The sequence below is a fragment of the Manis javanica genome, chromosome 6 (genome assembly GCF_040802235.1).
Source record: "Manis javanica isolate MJ-LG chromosome 6, MJ_LKY, whole genome shotgun sequence".
Classification (NCBI taxonomy): Eukaryota; Metazoa; Chordata; class Mammalia; order Pholidota; family Manidae; genus Manis; species Manis javanica.
In genome coordinates, this window is record NC_133161.1 from 125,943,840 (window position 1) to 125,962,793 (window position 18,954).

General features: G+C 37.8%; 1 protein-coding gene across 3 annotated transcripts in view; it reads left to right on the forward strand.

The window, feature by feature from the left end:
* MTMR2 (myotubularin related protein 2) overlaps positions 1-18,954 on the forward strand; it is a 134,547-nt gene that overhangs the window by 110,429 nt on the left and 5,164 nt on the right. For all 3 annotated transcript variants that reach the window (XR_005061890.2, XM_037020623.2, XM_037020622.2), the window contains 3 exons: positions 12,040-12,225; positions 14,644-14,850; positions 16,860-16,952. Coding sequence is in view for 2 of the 3 variants with exons in the window: in XM_037020623.2 (XP_036876518.1) it covers positions 12,040-12,225; positions 14,644-14,850; positions 16,860-16,952 (486 nt within the window). In the remaining variant the exon portion in view is untranslated. The remainder of the gene's footprint in view (positions 1-12,039; positions 12,226-14,643; positions 14,851-16,859; positions 16,953-18,954) is intronic.

The window sequence follows — 18,954 nt, forward strand, 5'->3', positions numbered from 1 at the left end:
TTATTTTCTTGTGGTGTCTTTGCCTGGTTTTGGTATTAGAGTGATGCTGGACTCATAGATGAGTTTAGAAGTATTCCCTCCTTTTCTACTTTTTGGAAAACTTTAAGGAGAATGGGTATTAGGTCTTCTCTAAATGTTTGATAAAGTTCAGCACTGAAGCCATCTGGTCCAGGAGTTTTGTTCCTAGGTAGTTTTTTTGATTACCAATTCAGTTTTGTTGGTGGTAATTGGTCTGTTCAGATTTTCTGTTTCTTCCAGGGTCAGTCTTGGAAAGTTGTATTTTTCTAGAGAGTTGTCCATTTCTTTTAGGTTATCCAACTTGTTGCTTATAATTTTCCATAGTGTTCCCTAATAAATCTTTGTATTTCTGTAGTGTCTGTAAGTGATTTTTCCTTTCTTATTTCTGCTTCTCTTTATGTGTATAGAGTCTCTTTTTTTCTTGACAAGTCTGTAGGGGTTTATCTATTTTGTTTATATTCTCGAAGAACCAGCTCCTGCTTTCATTGATTCTTTCTATGGTTTTATTCATTTCTGCTCTAGTCTTTATTATGTCCCTCCTCCCACTGACTTTGGGTCTCATTTGTTCTTCTTTTTCTAGTTTTATTAATTGTGTGTTTACACTTTTCATTTGGGGTTGCTCTTCTTTCTTGAGGTAAGCCTGTAATGCAGTATCTTCCCTCTTAGCGTGGCCTTTGATGCGTCCCACAGAGTTTGGGGTGTTAAATTATTGTTGTCATTTGTCTCCATATATTGCTTTATCTCTGTTTTTATTTGGTCATTGATCCATTGATTATTTAGGAGCATGTTGTTAAACCTCCATGTGTTTGTGGGCTTTTTTGTTTTCTTTGCATAATTTATTTCTGTTTTCATACATTTGTGTCTGAAAAGCTGGTTGGTACAGTTTTAATCCTTCTGAATATACTGAGGCTTTCTGTGGCCTAGTGTGTTATCTATTCTAGAAAATGTTCCATGTTCACTTGAGAAGAATGTGTATCCTGCTGCTTTTGGGTGGAGTGTTCTGTAGATGTCTTTTAGGTCCATCTCTTCTAATACGTTGTGCAGTGCCTCTGTGTCCTTACTGTTTTTTGTCTGGTTGATTTGTCCTTTGGAGTGAGTGGTGTGTTGAAGTCTCCTAAAATGAATTCATTGCATTCTGTTTCCCACTTTAATTCTGTTAGTATTTGTTGTACATATTTGGGTGCTCCTATGTTGGGTGCATAGATATTTATAATGGTTATATCCTCTTGTTAGACTGACTCCTTTATCATTATGTAATGTCCTTCTTTGTTGTTATTTTCTTTGTTTTGAAGTCTTTTTTGTTTGATACAAGTACTGCAATTCCTGCTTTTTTCTATTATTTGCATGAAATATCTTTTTTCATCCCTTCACTTTTAGTTTGTGTATGTCTTTGGGTTTGAAGTGAGTCCCTTGTAGGTAGCAAAAAATGGGTCTTGTTTTTTTTAATCCACTCTGTAACTCTGTGTTTTGATTTATGCATTCAGTACATTTACATTTTGGGTGATTATTGATAGATATGTACTTACTGCCATTGCAGGGTTTACATTTGTGGTTACCAAAGCTTCAAGGGCAGCTTCATTACTATCTAGCAGTCTAACTTAACTTATTATGCTATTTGAAACAATCTAAAGGATTTTTCTTTCTCCCTTCTTTTTCTTTGTCCTCCACTCTTTGTATATTAGGTGTTATATTCTGTACTCTTCGTATATCCCTTGAGTGACTTTCTGGGTAGTTGATTTAATTTTGCATTTGCTTAGTAATTAATTGGTCTACTTCCTTTACTGTGGTTTTATTACCTCTGGTGACAGCTACTCACCCTTAGGAGCTCTTCTATCTGTAGCATTTCCTTTAAAATACACTGCAGGATGGTTTGTGGGAGGTAAATTCCCTCAAGTTATCTGGTAATTGTTTAATCCCTGCTTCAAATTTAAATGATAATCTTGCTGGGTTGAGTATTCTTTGTTCAAGGCCCTTCTGCTTCATTGCATTAAATACATCATGCCACTCCCTTCTGATCTGTAAGTTTCTGCTCAGAAGTCTGATGATAGCCTGATGGGTTTTCCTTTGTATGTGTTCTATTTTCTCTCTCTGGCTGCTTTTTAATACTCTGTCCTTGTCCTTGATCTTTGCCATTTTAATTATTATATGTCTTGGTGTTGTCCTCCTTGGGTCCCTTGTGTTGGGGTATCTGTGCACTTACATTGCCTGAGAGACTATTTCCTTCCCCAGATTGTGGAATTTTTTCACAATTATTTCCTTAAAGAGACTTTCTGTCTCTTTTTCTCTCTCTTCTTCTGGCACCCCTATAATATGAATATTGTTCTGTTCAGATTTGTCACACAGTTCCCTCGATATTCTTTCATTCCTAGAGATCCTATTTTCTCTCCGTGCCTCAGCTTTTTTGTGTTACTCTTCTCTAATTTCTATATCATTTACCATCTCCTCTACCTTATCAATCTTCTTAAATCCCTTCATTTTATGTTTCCTTTCAGATAGTGTAATTTCAAACTTTCTGTCTCTTTGTTGAAGTCCTCCCTGAGAAATTAAATATTTTTCTGTATCTCTGAGCATGTTTATTATCATTTTATTTTGAAATATTTATCAGAAGATTGGCACTCTCAGCTTCACTTAGCCCTCTTTCTGGTGTTTGAGGGATTTTGTTTGTACCAGGTTCTTTTGCAGTTTCATTTTCCTGATGATTCCTATGGAATAATAACTTCATGAAGGCGGCACACTCTACTTACTGCCCAGAAGCTCTACTCTCTGGAGCTTCCCAGTCCCTGGAGTGATTGTGGGGGTTGCAGGCATGTAGCACCAGTGCCTGCTGGGAGGAAAGAGCTCTTTGCTGCATCCCAGCTGCCCCAGCTGCGCAGTGCCTGCTTCCACAGCCAGGACCAGTGGGCTTTGTGCATATGGAGGAACTTCTGCATTATGCCCCTGTACCTCCTGTAGGCAGGGTCACCCTATGGCTGGCCTGGCATGAAGCCAGGAGTAGTAGGTTTGCAAACCGGTGCCTGCCAGGAGGAAGGAGCAACGGGCTGTGTATCACAGTGGAGGGAGCCTCGTTGCTGTGTTGCCAGCCAAGGGGATGCAGTGCCTGAAGCTCCTGAAAATTTCCAACCTGCTGGGCTGTGTGAACCAGGATGATTTTGTCCACCTGTCATTTCTCCTGAGCAGCAAGTTCTGTGCAATCCTTGCCCCTTTCACAGCCCTCTCACTGTTGGGAAGTCTTTCAAAGTGTCTGCCTTTCTTTTGTCCCAGAGTGGCTGGTTGTGGGTACCTGTTCTCCTCTAGCGGCTGGAATCTGTCTCTCTCAGTATTCTGCCTTTCTTTGCTTTCCAACCCCACTGATCTCCAGAGGACCATGTAATGTGGATTTGTGCTCCTGAAGCAGATATCCAGGGTTGGGTGTTTAGCAGTCCTGGGGTTTTACTCCCTCTCTGCTCTGTTTCTCTTCCTCCCACGGGTGAGCTGGGGTGGGGGTGGGCTTGGGTCCCACTGGATGGTGGCTTTGCAAATACTGATAGTTAACTACTTCCTTTTCTGTTTTGATGCCTTTTTTTTTTTTTTTCCTGCTTGATTGGTCTGGCTAGGACTTCCAGTACTATGTTGAATAAAAGTGGTGATTGTGTGCATCCTTGTCTTGTTACTGATCTGAAGGGAAAAGCCTTTAGTTTTTTGCCATTGAGTGTGATGTTAGCTGTGGGGTTCATCATATATGGCCTTTATTATGTTATGACATATTCCCTGTATACCCACTTTGTTGAGTATTTTTATCATAGATAAATGTTGAATTTTATCTAATCCTTTTTTCTGCATCTGTTGAGATGACATGGTTTTTATCCTTCATTGTGGTTAAATGGTATAACACATTGATTGATATGTGGATATTGATCCATCTGTGCATCCTTGAAGAAATTCCACCTGAACTTGGTATATGATTCTTTTAGTGTATTTTTCAATTCAGTTTGCTAATATTTTGTTAAGGATTTTTATCTCTTTTCATCAGGGATACTGGTATGTAATTTGCTTTCTTTTTTCTGTTATGTCTTTGGTTTTGGTATCAGGGTAATGCTGGCTTAATAACATGAGTTTAGAATTATTCCCTTCTCTTCAGTTTTTTGGAAGAATTTGAGAAGGATGGGTATTAAGTCTCCTTTGAATGTTTGGTAGCATGAACCAGTGAAGCTATTTGGTCCTGGATGTTTCTTTGTTGGAAGATTTTTGACTACTGATGTAATCTCTTTATTGGTAATCAGTCTATGCAGATTTTCTATTTCATCATGGTTCAGTTTTGGAAGATAATATGTTTCTAGGAATTGGTCCATTTCCTGTAGGTTTCTTGTTCGTTGGCACACAGTTGTTTGTAATAGTCTCTTGTCATCAGTGGTAACTTCTACTTTCTGATTCTATTTATTTGGGCCCTCTGTTTTTTTCTTAGTCTAGCTAAAGATTTGTTAATCTTGTTGATATTTTCAAAGAACCAGCTCTCAATTTTACTGGTCTGTTGTCTTTTATTGTCTATTTCATTTCTTTCTGCTCTGATCTTTATTATTTTCTTCCTTCCAATTTCAGGGTTTATTTGTCCTTTTTCTAGTTACGTTTATTGTAGAGTTAGTTTGAGATTTTTTTTCTTGTTTCTTATGGTAAGCCTGTATAGCAATAAACTTAGCTTTTAGAACTGCTTTTGCTGCATCCCATATATTTGGTATGTTTTGTTTCCATTTTTGTTTGTTGCAAGGTGTTTTTTAATTTCTTTGATTTTTTTCATTGACCTATTGTTGTTCAGTAGTATACTGTTTAATCTCCACATATTTGTGATTTTTTTTCCAGTTTTCTTCTTGTATTTGAAGTTTCATACCATTGTGGTTGGAAAAGGTGCTTGATATGATTTCAGTCCTAAATATATTGAAATTTGTTTTGTGGCCTGACATACGATCTCTCATGGAGAATGTTCCATGTGTGTTTGAGAAGAATGTGTAATCTGCTTTTGGAGGGAATGTTCTTTATGTACATTATGAATTCCGTCAGGTCTGATGTGTTTTTTATGAGGATGCTTCCTGATTAATTTTCTGTCTGGATGACCTGTCTGCTGAGGTAAGTGGGGAATTGAATTCTCCTATTATTACTGTATCGCTATCAATTTTTCCCTTTTGGTGTGTTAAAACTTGCCTTATGTATTTAGATGCTCTTATGTATATAATAAATATTTACAGGTGTTATATCTTTTTGATGATTGACCCCTTTACATTATGTAATGCCCATTTTCTTTTACTATCATCTTTGTTTCAAATTCTATTTAGTCTGATAGGAATATAAGCTATGGCTGCTTTCTTTTAGTTTCCATTTGCATACATATTTTTCTACCCTTTCACTTTTTGTCTTTTTGTGTCCTTAATCTGAAGTGTATCTCTTGTAGGTAGCAGATTGGTCTTGTTTTTTACCCATTCGGTTACTCTAGGTCTTTTGATTGGAGAATTCCATACCTTTTCACTTTCATTATTGGTAAGTACATACTTACTGCCATGTTACCATGTTTTTGCCTCTTTTGTAGGTCCTTTGTTCCTCCCTTCATGTTTTGACTTCCTATACATTGATGCTTTTGTGTGTCTACCGTAAGTTTTTGCTTTGTGTTTGCCATGAAGCTTGTATATAACAGCCTATATATATATAAAATAATAGCAGTTTAGGTTGAGTGCATCATGAAACTGAATTTTTATACATCTCCCCCCACGTTTTTTCTGATACTACATTTCACATTTTTTTTGTATGTATCCTTTAGTTTTTTCAGTTATGGTTATTTTTACTGCTTTGTCTTTTAACCTTCATACCACCTTTATAAATCATTAATACACTACCTTTATTTCATATTAACCTTTACCAGTGAGTTCTTTACTTTCCTGTTTTCTTGTAACTAGTGAGTTCCTTTAATTTTAGCTTTGACATTTCTCCTAAGGCCAGGTTAGTGGTGATGAACTCCTTTAGCTTCCCTCTCCTTCACTTCTGAATGATAATCTTGTTGGGTATTCTTGGTTGGAAATTTTTTTCCGTTTAGCACTTTGAATATGTCATGCCACTCCCTTCTGGCCTGCAACATTGTGCTGAGAAATTTACTTACAATCTTTTCTCATACAGATGTAACAAGTTGTTTTTCTCTTGCTGCTTTTAAAATTCTTTATTTATCCTTAATTTTTGATATTTTAATTATAATGTGTCTCGGTGAGGGTCTGTTTGGGTTTGTATTGTTTGGAACTCTGTAGGCTTACTTGATTTGGAGTGTTTTCAGGTACTGTTTATTCAAGTTTTCTGCCTGCCTTTTCTCTTCTCCTTCTGGGATCCCTATAAAAGGAATGTTATTCTGCTTAATGTTGTTCCATAGGTCCCTTAATCTTCACTTTTTTACATCTTTCTTTTTGCTTCTCTTTTGATGTGTTCCACTGCCCTGTCTTCAGCCTTCCTCATTGTAGCTTCTGCTTCATCTAGTCTGCTGTTGAATCTCTCTAATGTATTTTTGTTTGTTTATTGTATTCTTCATGTTTGTTGAGTGATGTCAAGTTCTATGACTTGTTTGGAACTTATAATTTCTCTTTGTTGAAGTTCTGTGTGCAGCCATTCTTCTGAGTTCAGTGAGCATCTGTGACCATTACTTTGAACTCTTTATCAAATAAATTACTTACCTCCATTTCATTAACATTTTTTCCTTGAGTTTTATCTTGTTCTTTCATTACATATTTCTCTGTCTTCTCATTTTTCTTGAATCTGTTTGTTTCTGTGTATTAGACAAAATGACCACTTCTCTGTCTTTCAGGAATGCCCTTGTTTAGGAGGTGGGCTTTTATCATTCAGCCTTGCCATCCAGCTCGGTTCTCTCTTAAACCTCTGTGATTATGTAAGCAGCATGTTTTTTTTTTTTTTTTTGGTAGGTCCCTGTGGTTGAGGGTGTACCAAGACCTGTGAGTATTACAGACAGAGGGGTCTCATCTCAGCACCTAGTTTCAGGCTGATTAGAAGCTAGACCCCCAGGCAGTAGTTTAAAAATAATGCAAATGTATGCATATATGTATGTATATATATACGGTCCGGTGGGACTGCAGTTGTAGACCCTGCTGGCCTCTCAGAGTGAAGCCAGGCCAAGTAAGTGGGTCCTTTTTTACAGGGAGACTGGGGATATGTTTATTTGGCTCTCTGTGCAGGACCCTGAGAGTGGCTGCCTGCTAAGTACTGTCTGCAGTTGCTTCAGACTGCAGGGTATCCTCTCTGTGGGGTGTGTGCATCAGCCTGCTTTGTCAGGGCCATGGCGGCTGGGGTGGGCAGCTGCGTGCTCACCTAGGTGGCTTTGGGGGGCTGATTGGAGTGGCATGGCATGGCAGGGTATTTTAATCTTTGTAGACTTTAATTCGGCCTCTTGTAAAATGAGAATATTAATAGCAAACAGGGTTGTTTTAGGGGCAAAAATCATCTAATACAATATAGTAAGTAACCCTGTGCTAATTTACATAATAAATACGTGTTCAGCAATTATTAGTTTCATTTTCCTTTCTCCAAACTTGACTATCTCAGCTCATTACTGAGTAAAGTCTGTATAGCACAGTTGCAGGAATCTTGAAGTGTATTCTCAGTGACCAGTAGTGCCCTCTTCTGCCTGCCTTCCATGTGTACAGGCTATTCAGTTTTAAGACTTGCAGTCAGCTGGATTTCTGGTAAGAATATATATATATGCATTGTGGAAATAGAAATTCTGGTCCAGCTGACAAAATCTACCATAGGAGAAGAAGAGAGAAGAGATACAACTCAGTTTGAAAAAAGTACCTCTTTTTAACTCCCAATAAGCAGTGTGTATATATTATAGAAGAATTAGCTAATGCAAATAAACAAAGAGAATAAAATATTTTAAAACACCCCAAATTCTGTAACTAAGACACATACTAAACCTTGGTTATACTTCATCAGAAACTCATCAGTTCACATAGGTGTTTTCAATTAAAATTCAGTGCTAAAGAGTTTTCATACAACTTCTTCTAAGTTACATGTGTTTCTCCTTGCTTCCACACAAGGAACCAAGGAAGGACAGGCTGTCCGTAGGGTGGGGGGAGGGAGCATTGTGTATTTTCCTCGGTTCTTGTCCCTGCCGCAAGAAAGAATTGAAGGGCAGAGACACAGTAGTGAGGCAGAGTAAAGTTTTATTTAAAGTTACTTAAAGAGAGAAAAGTACAGACCACCTCAGCAAGGAGAGGTGCCCTGACAGTTTGGAGAGAGAAAGTTTAAGATTAAAAGGTCACACACACTTAGAAAGTGCGGGCGACCTCAGAGAGAGGAGCACCCCGAAAGGTTGGGGGTTCCCCCTTTTAAGGATTCTTCAGGAATGTGACTAGTGGCTGGGGGTGCAGACCTGTTAAGTGGTCTTTGAATACTTAGAATTAACTTAATACAAGGATCTTCCTGCTCTGATTTCTCCCTGGGATTACTAATGTCTTGGTCTGGGAGCATATCAAACAGGCTGCCTCCCCAGCTCCCAAAGTGGGCTGAGTTATTGTCTGTTTGCAGATGTAAAAATCTTACATTTTTAACTTCCTGGGTATTAAAATGCAATCTTATTTGGAAGATGGAATCCTTCCTGCCTTTTACTGTGTTGTTTACAGCTGGGCCTGCATGCTAAATTAGTTGCCTAGGTTGCAAACTACTTGATTAGGGCTGAAGGAGAAAAAAAAAACAGCATATAGGTAGTTAAAAAATAAGCTGGGCCTGCATGATTAACACAATAAAGACATGGGCTATGCTGAGGTACCCTCCTTTATCTGGGGAATATTCAAACGTTCCTGGCCAAACATTTTTTGAGCTTTAACTGATTAACTCTGGGTCTTTTTAGTGTGCTTTTTCTGGCCTTATTCTCTTCCCATCCCACTCATATCTATTTTCCTTCCTAAAAGGCCTGTATGTCCCATGATCACTCATTTGTTTTATCCTACTACAGCCTCAGCATGACAGTGTTAATACTACCATCACCAGTACAGTTACTGAAAAGTTAACTTTTTGTATCTGTCCTACCCATTTTTCATTTTTAATATGTACTGTGTGTTTTGTTTACATTGCCAGTGCACATAGCTTTTAAGTATTCTCCCCCCCCCCTTTTTTTTTTTTTACCTCTGACTTTTACAGGTACCTATATATTTTGTCCTCACACTGATGTTTATATGGGTGTCTTTCTATAGTCTTTTTTTTTTTCTTGGTCTGAAGTTGTTCTCTTGTAAATATTTCAGCAAGGGCTTATGGTAACTATATTCTAAGTATTTGCATACTGATAGCAGCACATGTCCTTCATATTTGAAAGTCAGTTTGGACATAAAACACTTGGCTTACATTTGATTTTCTTGGCAGTCTTAAATATGTTGCTTATTTTCTTTTTTTTGTATAAAGTTTCACAGGCTGATGATAAACTAAATTGCTGTTCCTTCTGAGTCATTGTTTTTACTTGGATGTCCAAAGAATTATCTTTCATCATTTTAAGTCTAGTTACTTTACCAGAATGTGTCTTCATGTCGTGTGTGTGTTCTGGGTCTTTGTTTTCAGGTATGTGTGCGTGTGGTATTTTGATTTGTAATTTCCAATTTCGTTTTTAATTTCATGAACATTTTCTTTAGGCATAGTTCTTAGTATTTCTTCTGATTGCTTGTTTTGGCTTTCTTCCTTAGGATTCTTAATGTTCTTCCTCTTTGCCTGTCTTCATCATTTGTCACTTTCCCTTGTATCTTTTTATGTCTTTCTGGTTTCATTTTGGTTTTAAATATCTTCCTTTTCACTATTTCTTTTAATTAGTATTTTGTGTATTTATCTGCTCTTGTGTTTCTTCTGATTTAGTCTTAATTTCTGATTTTTTTTCCAAGTTCTGTCACTTCATTTCTAAGTTTTTCTAATTCTGTTTCATTTCTCATATTTTTCAATCTCTTTAGTTTGGTCCAAAAGATTTCAAGCATTGTTTGTAAGGATGTCATGAATTCTGCTCATTGCTTTTAGTATAGCTTGTATTGGGATTTGACCTTGATCTCTTTTATTACTCATTTTTAGGTGAAATTAGTTTTCCTGTACTTTTTCCATGAGAAGGTTCCATGGTTCAGTTAGAAGGCATGGCTCAAAAGTTAGCCATACCCAGAAGTTATACAAGAGCTAGTATCGCTGGGCTGCCTGTTTTAATGTTTTCAAGTAGCATCAGAAGATACGACGGCTTTCTGAGATTTCCTGATTGTCCTCTCCCCCACCCTGTACCCACACCCACACACCCCCCACCCCTCATTCTTTTGTCTGAAATTTCTCTTCCTTTGTCTTTTTATCTGTGTTTTCTTTCTTTGTCTCCCATGCCTCTGAGCTGCTCAGTTTTTATTGTGTGCTTAGCAGGAGGGCTTTCTGGTTGTTCAGTTGTGGAGTCTGAGAGTGAGCTTGGCTTGGCCTCTTACATCTAGTTCAGACTCCTGAGACCTCAGCTGGGATGGGCAGAGCCCTTCCTGCCCCAGCTGCCTATCTGAGATCCGTCTGTTGGGCTTTCCTGTAGCTCCTGAAGAAAAAAGCCAAAACAAGGAAGCAGCACAAATGCCAGAGACTCATGGCACTCCATGGCTCTCCTGTTCTCCACTCCTCTCCCGTCCATCACCTCCTTGTTTCTGCCCACACAGTCACTGACCGCATCCAGATCTTGTGGCTGTTAAGGATTTGGGGGTTTGATGGAATGCTTTGTCCCCTGTTTCTGATTTAAATGAATTTTGTGTTTGGTTTTACAGTCTAGTCACTCTTAAAAAAAAATGTCAATTTTATTGAAATAAAATCCGCACTCCATAAAATGTACTCTTTTAAAGTATACACGTGTTTTTAGCATATTCACCAAGTTGTACATCATTTAGTATATTCACAAAGTTGTACAACTGTTGGATTCCAGAGCATCTTCACTGTGTGTGTTTCTGTGATGGGCTCTGGGCAGTTACCACCACTGCCATCTTTCTAGAATTTGTTGGAACAAATCTGAATTGAAAAATCCTCTATCTCTGACCTATCCCATCACTACCCTCCAGAAGGAATTTGTTAGCAGTAATCACTAAAATGCTGTTAATTTGGTACCTGTGCCAGTCTTGAATTCAAACTTTTTCCCAGACTACTAGTGTCACAAAGGAAGCTTCAACTTTTATTCTTTTGGTAATTTGTTGTTGGTTACAAATTGGTGAGTTTTGTTGTTTTCAAAGGTGTGAGTCCTTTGATCGTTTAATTTTATGGTGAACTACAGTGGCTTTTCCAGTGTTTTCTTATTTTTTTTCATTAGTGCTCTAACGGAGCTGATTTTATGTAGGAGATAGGTAGGAGATAAATATTTTACTCAGAAAATAGAGATTTCATCCAGAAAAATTAAGTTTTCCTTTGTAATTATAGCTTATTTTAAATACCATATAGTTCTTGTTCTGTTTTATAGATATAGATTTAAGTCTTTGTGGATATTAATAGTAATATACTATAGTATTCTGTGTTTTTATGCTTTTTTTTAAATTTAAAAATAATTATATGGTTAAAATAGAAGCAAGCATTTTGCAAATATTAAGATTAAAATGAAGGAAAGAGGATGCGAGGTGAGGCCCGGGTCAGTGGTAAGCCAGGCTGATGTAGTTCCTGCACGTGGGGCTTATAGTCTGGTGATTTCAGTTTTCTGTAAGAAATTATGTTTGGGTAGATCATGAAACAGGGGTACGGAAATTTAGTGCTTTACATATTTAAGTACCTTCATGTATATATCACACTTAATTTTTATAACAGCCACATAAGGAAATCAGGGCGAGAGTGTATATTCCTGTTTTCATAAGAACATGTGGTAGAGATTGGTTGTGTTGAGTTGCCCTGAGTCATCCACATTTTCCCATGGAATTATCCTGTTCACTAGTAGTATGTCCTTTTTCATGCTATTGGATACTTTACAGCACATTTTCATGGATGTCAACATACAGTGGATGCATTCCTTTAGTGTTTCCTGTGATGTGTGCTTCTTTCCAGGCAAAGGGTGGAGGTTATGAAAGTGAAGATGCCTATCAAAATGCAGAGCTAGTTTTTCTAGATATCCACAATATTCATGTTATGAGGGAATCATTACGGAAACTTAAGGAGATTGTGTACCCCAACATTGAGGAGACTCACTGGCTGTCTAACTTGGAATCTACTCACTGGCTAGAACATATTAAGGTGGGTATATGTTACTATTAATTTGTAATATTAGAAAATATCAAAGACTTTTTCTGCCCCTTTGTCTATATTGCCTCTTTTCTTAAAAGTGAAGTCAAGATGAAGGTACCTTTCTTAAACAGTGAAAAATTGATAACTGCTTTGATAGTTAGAGCTCTTCTGTTTTGGTGCTTGAATGAATTTGTTTCCTACATTGTGCATTTGGTCTGTTGTACTTTTTCTTTCCCTTTCTTTCTCATCATATCTGAATTCTACCCATCCTTCAGGTCCCAGATCATCTTTCATTTCTCCCAGGAAGTCTTTCTAGATTGTATCCATTTCCACCTCTCTTGACTTTTTCCATTTAATCAGGCACTACCTTGCACTTAGTTTAGTCATTTTTATTTGTCACCCAGCATATAATGCTAATCCATGGAGACAGGGCTGGATAAATCATACTTCTTTTTGGTCCCCTCAGGAGCTAGGGCAGCTCTATTTGTGTGAACAGTAGCACCCAATGAATGCTTGCTGTCGACTTGTGAAATAAGAGCCATTCTGGTCAGGGAAATGAGGTGAAGCAGTTGAAGAACAGATGCTGTTGGCATGCTGAGTGATCTGGAGACTGCCTACCATGTAAACACTAATTTGCCTACATGTTGATATAATGATTGAAACACCAAGTGTTCTTTCAGTTAGTATAATTAAATATATTTTCAGATGTGGTCTGAACTTCAGTAACATAACTTCCCAAAGTACAGACTTCTATAACTACTCATGTATTAATATCAGGAAATAAAGGGTAAGGAGCAGACTTACACTCACATTGACATTTCCAAAATCCGTATAAAATTGAAGAGAAAGCCAAACGGGCCTAATGAGAATCATGGACTACTTCAGTTACTGGTTTTCTTCTGGAAGCGTAGACTAGACACTCCAGGAACATGCTCAGTGCTCCATCCAGCACCTGTGAACTCCAGGGCGTTTCTCCTGCAGGCACGTTCTCTCCGAGAAGCTGTCTGTGACAGAAGCAAGTTTCCTCAGGGGTACAAGAGCTGCAGTTGTGCCGGGGCCACCTTCTCCCCCAGCCCTCACACCCGCGAAGCTTACCTGCTCACAGCCCTCCGAGAGGCCTTTCCCAGCCACGCCACACAAAGGGCGGGTGTGGCCGGTGCTCCCCGGACCTCGTGTGGGCCTTCTCCCTGACTGCCCACTGGTGTGCCCTGTACTTCCTTGTTTATTTGCATCTGGCTGCCTCACCTGAGTGCAATGTAAGCTTCAGTAAGCCAGTGCCAGTGCTTCGTTCTGCTCCGTTCCATGTCCACCTGGAGCGGTGCCTGTCACCCAGGAAGGGACTCCACAGACGTCCATTGGTAATGAGTGAGCGAATGAACATGAGCTCTTTGGGTAACTCTCCCTGGTCAGCCTTAGCTTGCCAGCTGTTCTAATCCTAACTCTGTATATGTATTTGTTTGTTTGTATCCATGGAAGTCATTTAAAATAGTGAGGATTTTTGGAGAATTGGGACACAGGCACTTTTTAAAAAGAAAATGCTCACAGATGATTTTGATGCATAGTCAAGACTGATTATGCCTAGTTATTATCAGAAGGAGATATTCATAAGATTCTCCAAGCCTAGAAAATGTGTTTTCTTTCATTCTGATCTGGTTTTGGAATCATACTGTTAAGTATACTTCTGCCCTGCAGAGGAATGGAGTTGTTGTCCAGTTCAAAGAACATTGTGTTTCTGTGTTTCTTTTTTGGTTACATCTAACTCTGTTGTCTTAACTCAAGATCAGTTTCAGAAGATGTATATTGCAAAGAGAGTGCATATTTTAAAAATAACAAATTATTTTAGCTACCAGCTAAATTGATAATGGTATATTGATCTGATGAGAATTTTCCATTCACACTGGTACAGAAAAGTAGCTTACTCTAAAGCTTTATACTATACTTGCTGTGGCTATGTGACATAAAGTAAAATAAATGCTATAGAGGCTATAGAATATTTTTAAAGAGATCCAATTGCTTTCATATTCTATTTGGTTAAGTAAGTATTGTTTTAAATAACAGACTTTAGCTGGCATGTAATTTTTACTTAAATGGATGATATTAGAATATTTGAAGATTCTTAAACACAGATTTAGAATTTAATGTTTTTCTCTTCGTCATACTGTTGATGTGTTTAGAATCCAAAGGTACCTTTCATTTGGCTATTTCATTATACAGATTAAGAGGGGCTTGCATTTATGAGATTTTTTTCCTGTTTTAAAGACAAAATTTACATGTACTACCATTTATAAAAATTCTTTTCAGGAAGGGACTGATGTTTTTTCTCTGCATGTTATTGAGACATTCATCCCTAAGAAAACTCTTAGTAAATTTTGAAGAAGGAAACATTCAACTTAAAAAAATTGTTCATTTAAAAAATATGCTTTGCAGCTTATTCTTGCAGGGGCTTTGAGAATTGCTGACAGAGTCGAGTCAGGGAAGACATCTGTGGTCGTTCACTGTAGCGATGGGTGGGATCGCACAGCTCAACTCAGTTCCCTTGCCATGCTTATGTTGGATGGATACTATCGGACTATCCGGGGATTTGAAGTCCTTGTGGAAAAAGAATGGCTAAGCTTTGGACATCGATTTCAGCTTGTGAGTAAAGAACCTTGACTTGATGTCTCACATATGACTCACATAGGCATGTGAAAATGATGCCTTCTATTCATCAGATACTCATCTAAAATTAGGCATTCATTCTAATGGGGTAAACTCAGAACTTTTGCATTAGGATATCCTGCAGGGCTCTCTACAGTCTGGGTGGAGCCAGGGCGGGTCCTGTCGGGTGTCTGACACAGTCTCCCCTGTGATCGCTGCCAGGAGACCTCAGGTAGCATTCTGTGATTTGCCCAAGGGTCTCCACTTGCAAATGACAGTTCAGATTAGCATGAATGGTTATGGAATTATACACTTCTAGCTTTTCCTGTAGACAAAGTAGCATTGCTCACACATGATCAGGGTTTTAAAAAAAATCAGGCTGGGACTAAAATCAGTAACAGAAAAAATACAAATTTAAATCAAGAGTTGGGAATAAAAGTTTCATATTATCTTTCTTAAGGTGCTAACACTGTAATGACCACATGTATGGAAAGTGTTGAAGTTTTATGGAAATGACAAATTTCTGTGCCCTCTTATATCTCAGAATTTATTTTGATGTTGGTATCAAATCTTGAGAGTTGAAAGGACCTCAGTCTGGGCATTCATTGTTGCAGATTATCTGTGGTGTCCCCAAAGAATGATTCTTTGTAGTTTTTTTCATTAACACCTCCAGAGATAAGCAGCAGATCCCTTCCTCAGGCTATACAGTCTCACTTCAGAAAGTCTATCTACTAGAACTTTTACTGTAGGAAACCAAAATTTGCTCCCCATTTTCTGAACTTCCCCTCTGGAGGTAAGAAGAGCAAATATGACTACTTATCCATGTAAGAGCCCTTCAAACATTCCAAAGTTGCCGTCTCCCCATGTCATTCATAATCTTCAGTTTATGAATCCATTTTCTTCAGTCTTTTCTCACCCTAATCCTCTCACCAAGCCAGCTGTCCTCAGGTTGTTGGCATGGCTTTTTACAAGTGTGGCACCTAGAACAGATCACAATTTCTAAAACAGAGGTTTTGATGTCCCTTTTAAAGGATACTGTGTTGTCAAGTTTGCCTTTTTGTTACATCGTACTTTAAATTCATGCAGCTTTTAATTAAATAATAAACCTTCAAGTGGTTCTTTGCTAAATACTAACTTTGGACTCAGAATACATGAGAACCAAGGCTTCCAACATTACTGTTCTCCAGTTTTCCAAAAAAGTTTTCAAAAATGTAATTTTCACTCGAAGGCTGAGGTTTGCAGTTTAATTCCCATGCTTTGCTTGGTTCCTCCTAAGGTACTGAAAGTTTTACTCTTCATTACTTTTGCACCATTAGTGAAATGTCCAATACATTGGAAAAAGGTATTACTTACTATGAAAATAGTTTTGACCTTACTCCCCCCAACCCCCAGAAGTCTATGGATCATCCTTGTAGGATCATTGCTACGGGTAGGGAGTAGGGGTCTGTAGGGATCATCTGGGCCAAAGATCCTCGGGGGAGGAAAAAAATGAGGTAAGTGGATGAGTGCACACTTGGAAGGCAGCTGTCAAGCATTTTTAAAAGGTTTGTGCTAATGTGATTCTTGATAAAGACAGACTGGAGTTAAGATACAAGTCCCCTTCATGCACTGGCCAAGTGTGCTTCTTAAGACTGTTGTACAAATAACTTAATATTCAGGGGAAAATTTAATCTCCAGGACAAAAATCTGGGCTCTGAGGTCTGATTGCACTTGTCTTCCATTGCTTTCTTTTAGGATTCCAGGTTTCTTTTATAAAACAAAGTTGTGATTTCTGTTACAAGCATCTCGTGTCAGAAAAATCATCTGGCAGTTTGTACATCAAAATGTTGAGATTTCTGCTTGGTAGGATTGTGGTGATATGGTTTCTTTGCAGTAGTCTTGTAAAAAGATTTTCTCAATTTTTAAAACAGATTGAGCAAACATTTTTATTGGAAAATAAAATTATTTCCATTAAAAAATGAAAAATCTTAAAGGCTCATCTAATATTCATTCACTCTTTGCTTCAGAGAGTGGGCCATGGAGATAAGAACCATGCAGATGCAGACAGATCGCCCGTTTTTCTTCAGTTCATTGACTGTGTCTGGCAAATGACACGACAGGTAACCTGGGGTATCCACTTTGCTAAGCCATCCAGTCAGGCATGGTAACTGATTATCTTAATTCTTATTACAAGAATTTGTTAAGTTTCTGGGTAACAGAACTGTTGCTTATTATCACATTATGCATTTAGGTAAAGGATATTTATGTGGAGGTAGTATTAAACACTTGACAGTGTGATTCCATTAGCTTTTGATTGGTAGTAACCTTTGAGGCTTCCTCTTTTGTTTTGGACAGGTAGTACTAAATAATGGCAATGTATTCACCCCGAGGCTCATATATATTCCTAAGGGAGGTAAAGAAATGAAGAAATAGGCTAGGTAATGCAAAATAAAATTTATGTTTAAATAACTTTAATGGAAAAATGTTTTTAGATGGAAATTATGGCAAGAATAGATTTTCAATTTTGTTCTTACATATGGAGAGTGTTTCTAAGACCTTTTATTAACTTTCTAACCAACTGATTTGAAATTAAAGGGTATTTATGTGGAGGTGGTATTAAGCAACCTATTAGGGTAAATGGATTATTTTGGAAAGATACCAGAGATGAAAAACATCTGATTTATTAGAACATTTCACTAATTAGGCAAAGGGTTGATGTCTTAAAAATACTTAACTCCTCTCAAAACCCCAAAGTTGGATGCAGCTCCTTGGTATGTTACTTATCCAAGGGTTTATTAAGCCTCAAATTGGGAGTGTGGTTTCTGTTAGACTGCTGCATGAATGTATAGTAGGGCAGCCGCTGCCTCTTGCTTGGCTTTAGGATATTTTAGTTTTAAGAAAATACTGTATTTCATTATAAGAAAATGGGTGATCCTCAGGTGAAATAAATCAGTTTTATATTCAGTAGTGTTTTTTTCCCCCATAAGCATTTCAATTTGGGTGGATTATTTTGAAAACTATGGGTTAGATGAAGGGATGTAGTAGCCTTGACTCCAGTATGAGGAGGCTGGTATGGTTTATATATGATAAATATGTATGTCATTCGGTTTTATTCTATAAATTAGGCCCTTAGTGTCTTAGGGGGAAAGGGAGATGCTACATACTTAGTTTAATGTTTACTTTTCTTGGAGGTTTGAATTTTTCCTTTGGAATTGCCCTTGAGGTAGTAAGTCAGTCAGTTACACAAATTCCTACTATTCCTTTTTTGGAGGGTATTTGACCAAAACAATAGGACCCACTTTTGACCACTACCATATTCAGTTTCTAAATAACATTTGACTGTTGGCAAAAACCAGATATGCCATGTCAAAGGACCAGGAAGGCTGAGACCACGGTGTCACTGATGGTTAGGTCTAGTGCTAAGGGCAGTCTGTGTATGTCTCAGTTCTGGTTAGGGAAAAAAAATAAATCATTTACCGATTGTTTGCATAGAAGAATACATGACAGGTATGTTTCTTCCTTAATAACTGTTAACTTTTTATATGCTACACATGTAAAGGCAGTTTAACTCTTTTGAACTTGTTACTAAATAGTAGAAAAATCATTTTCTTTGCTAGACTTTATAATAGTGATGCCTTTAGACAACTGTTTTTGCTTTCTTCCTGAACCAATTTTAACACGTTTACTGGCAATGATCAGTTTCATAAATAATTGAATGTTTGTGCAGACTCTGATAGCATATTGGCCAGATCCTACCTCCTCCTACCCTAATCCTCATCCCATTCCCATCCCCCCACTTCTAGGATCGGGAAGCAGTTGATGAATGCCCCTTCAGATTTTAGATATGTAATGAGAGCAAAATATTCATCCTCTGCTCAGGATTTTAAAAGCAATAGCAGTAGGTTAGTGCTCTATTTTAATTTTGCTGAGGAGATGCCCACTGATTAAGCTTGTCTTCTCATAACCAAGATAATCACCACAGGCGTAGCTCCTTCGGAGTGCTGTTTGCTGAGTCTGGAGCCATTCATAGTTGGCTAATAAGGCTGTTTGGAAGTGTGACAATACCAGGGAGCGTATTTATTTTGTGAACCAATGAATGGGATTTGGCAAACTTTTACATTT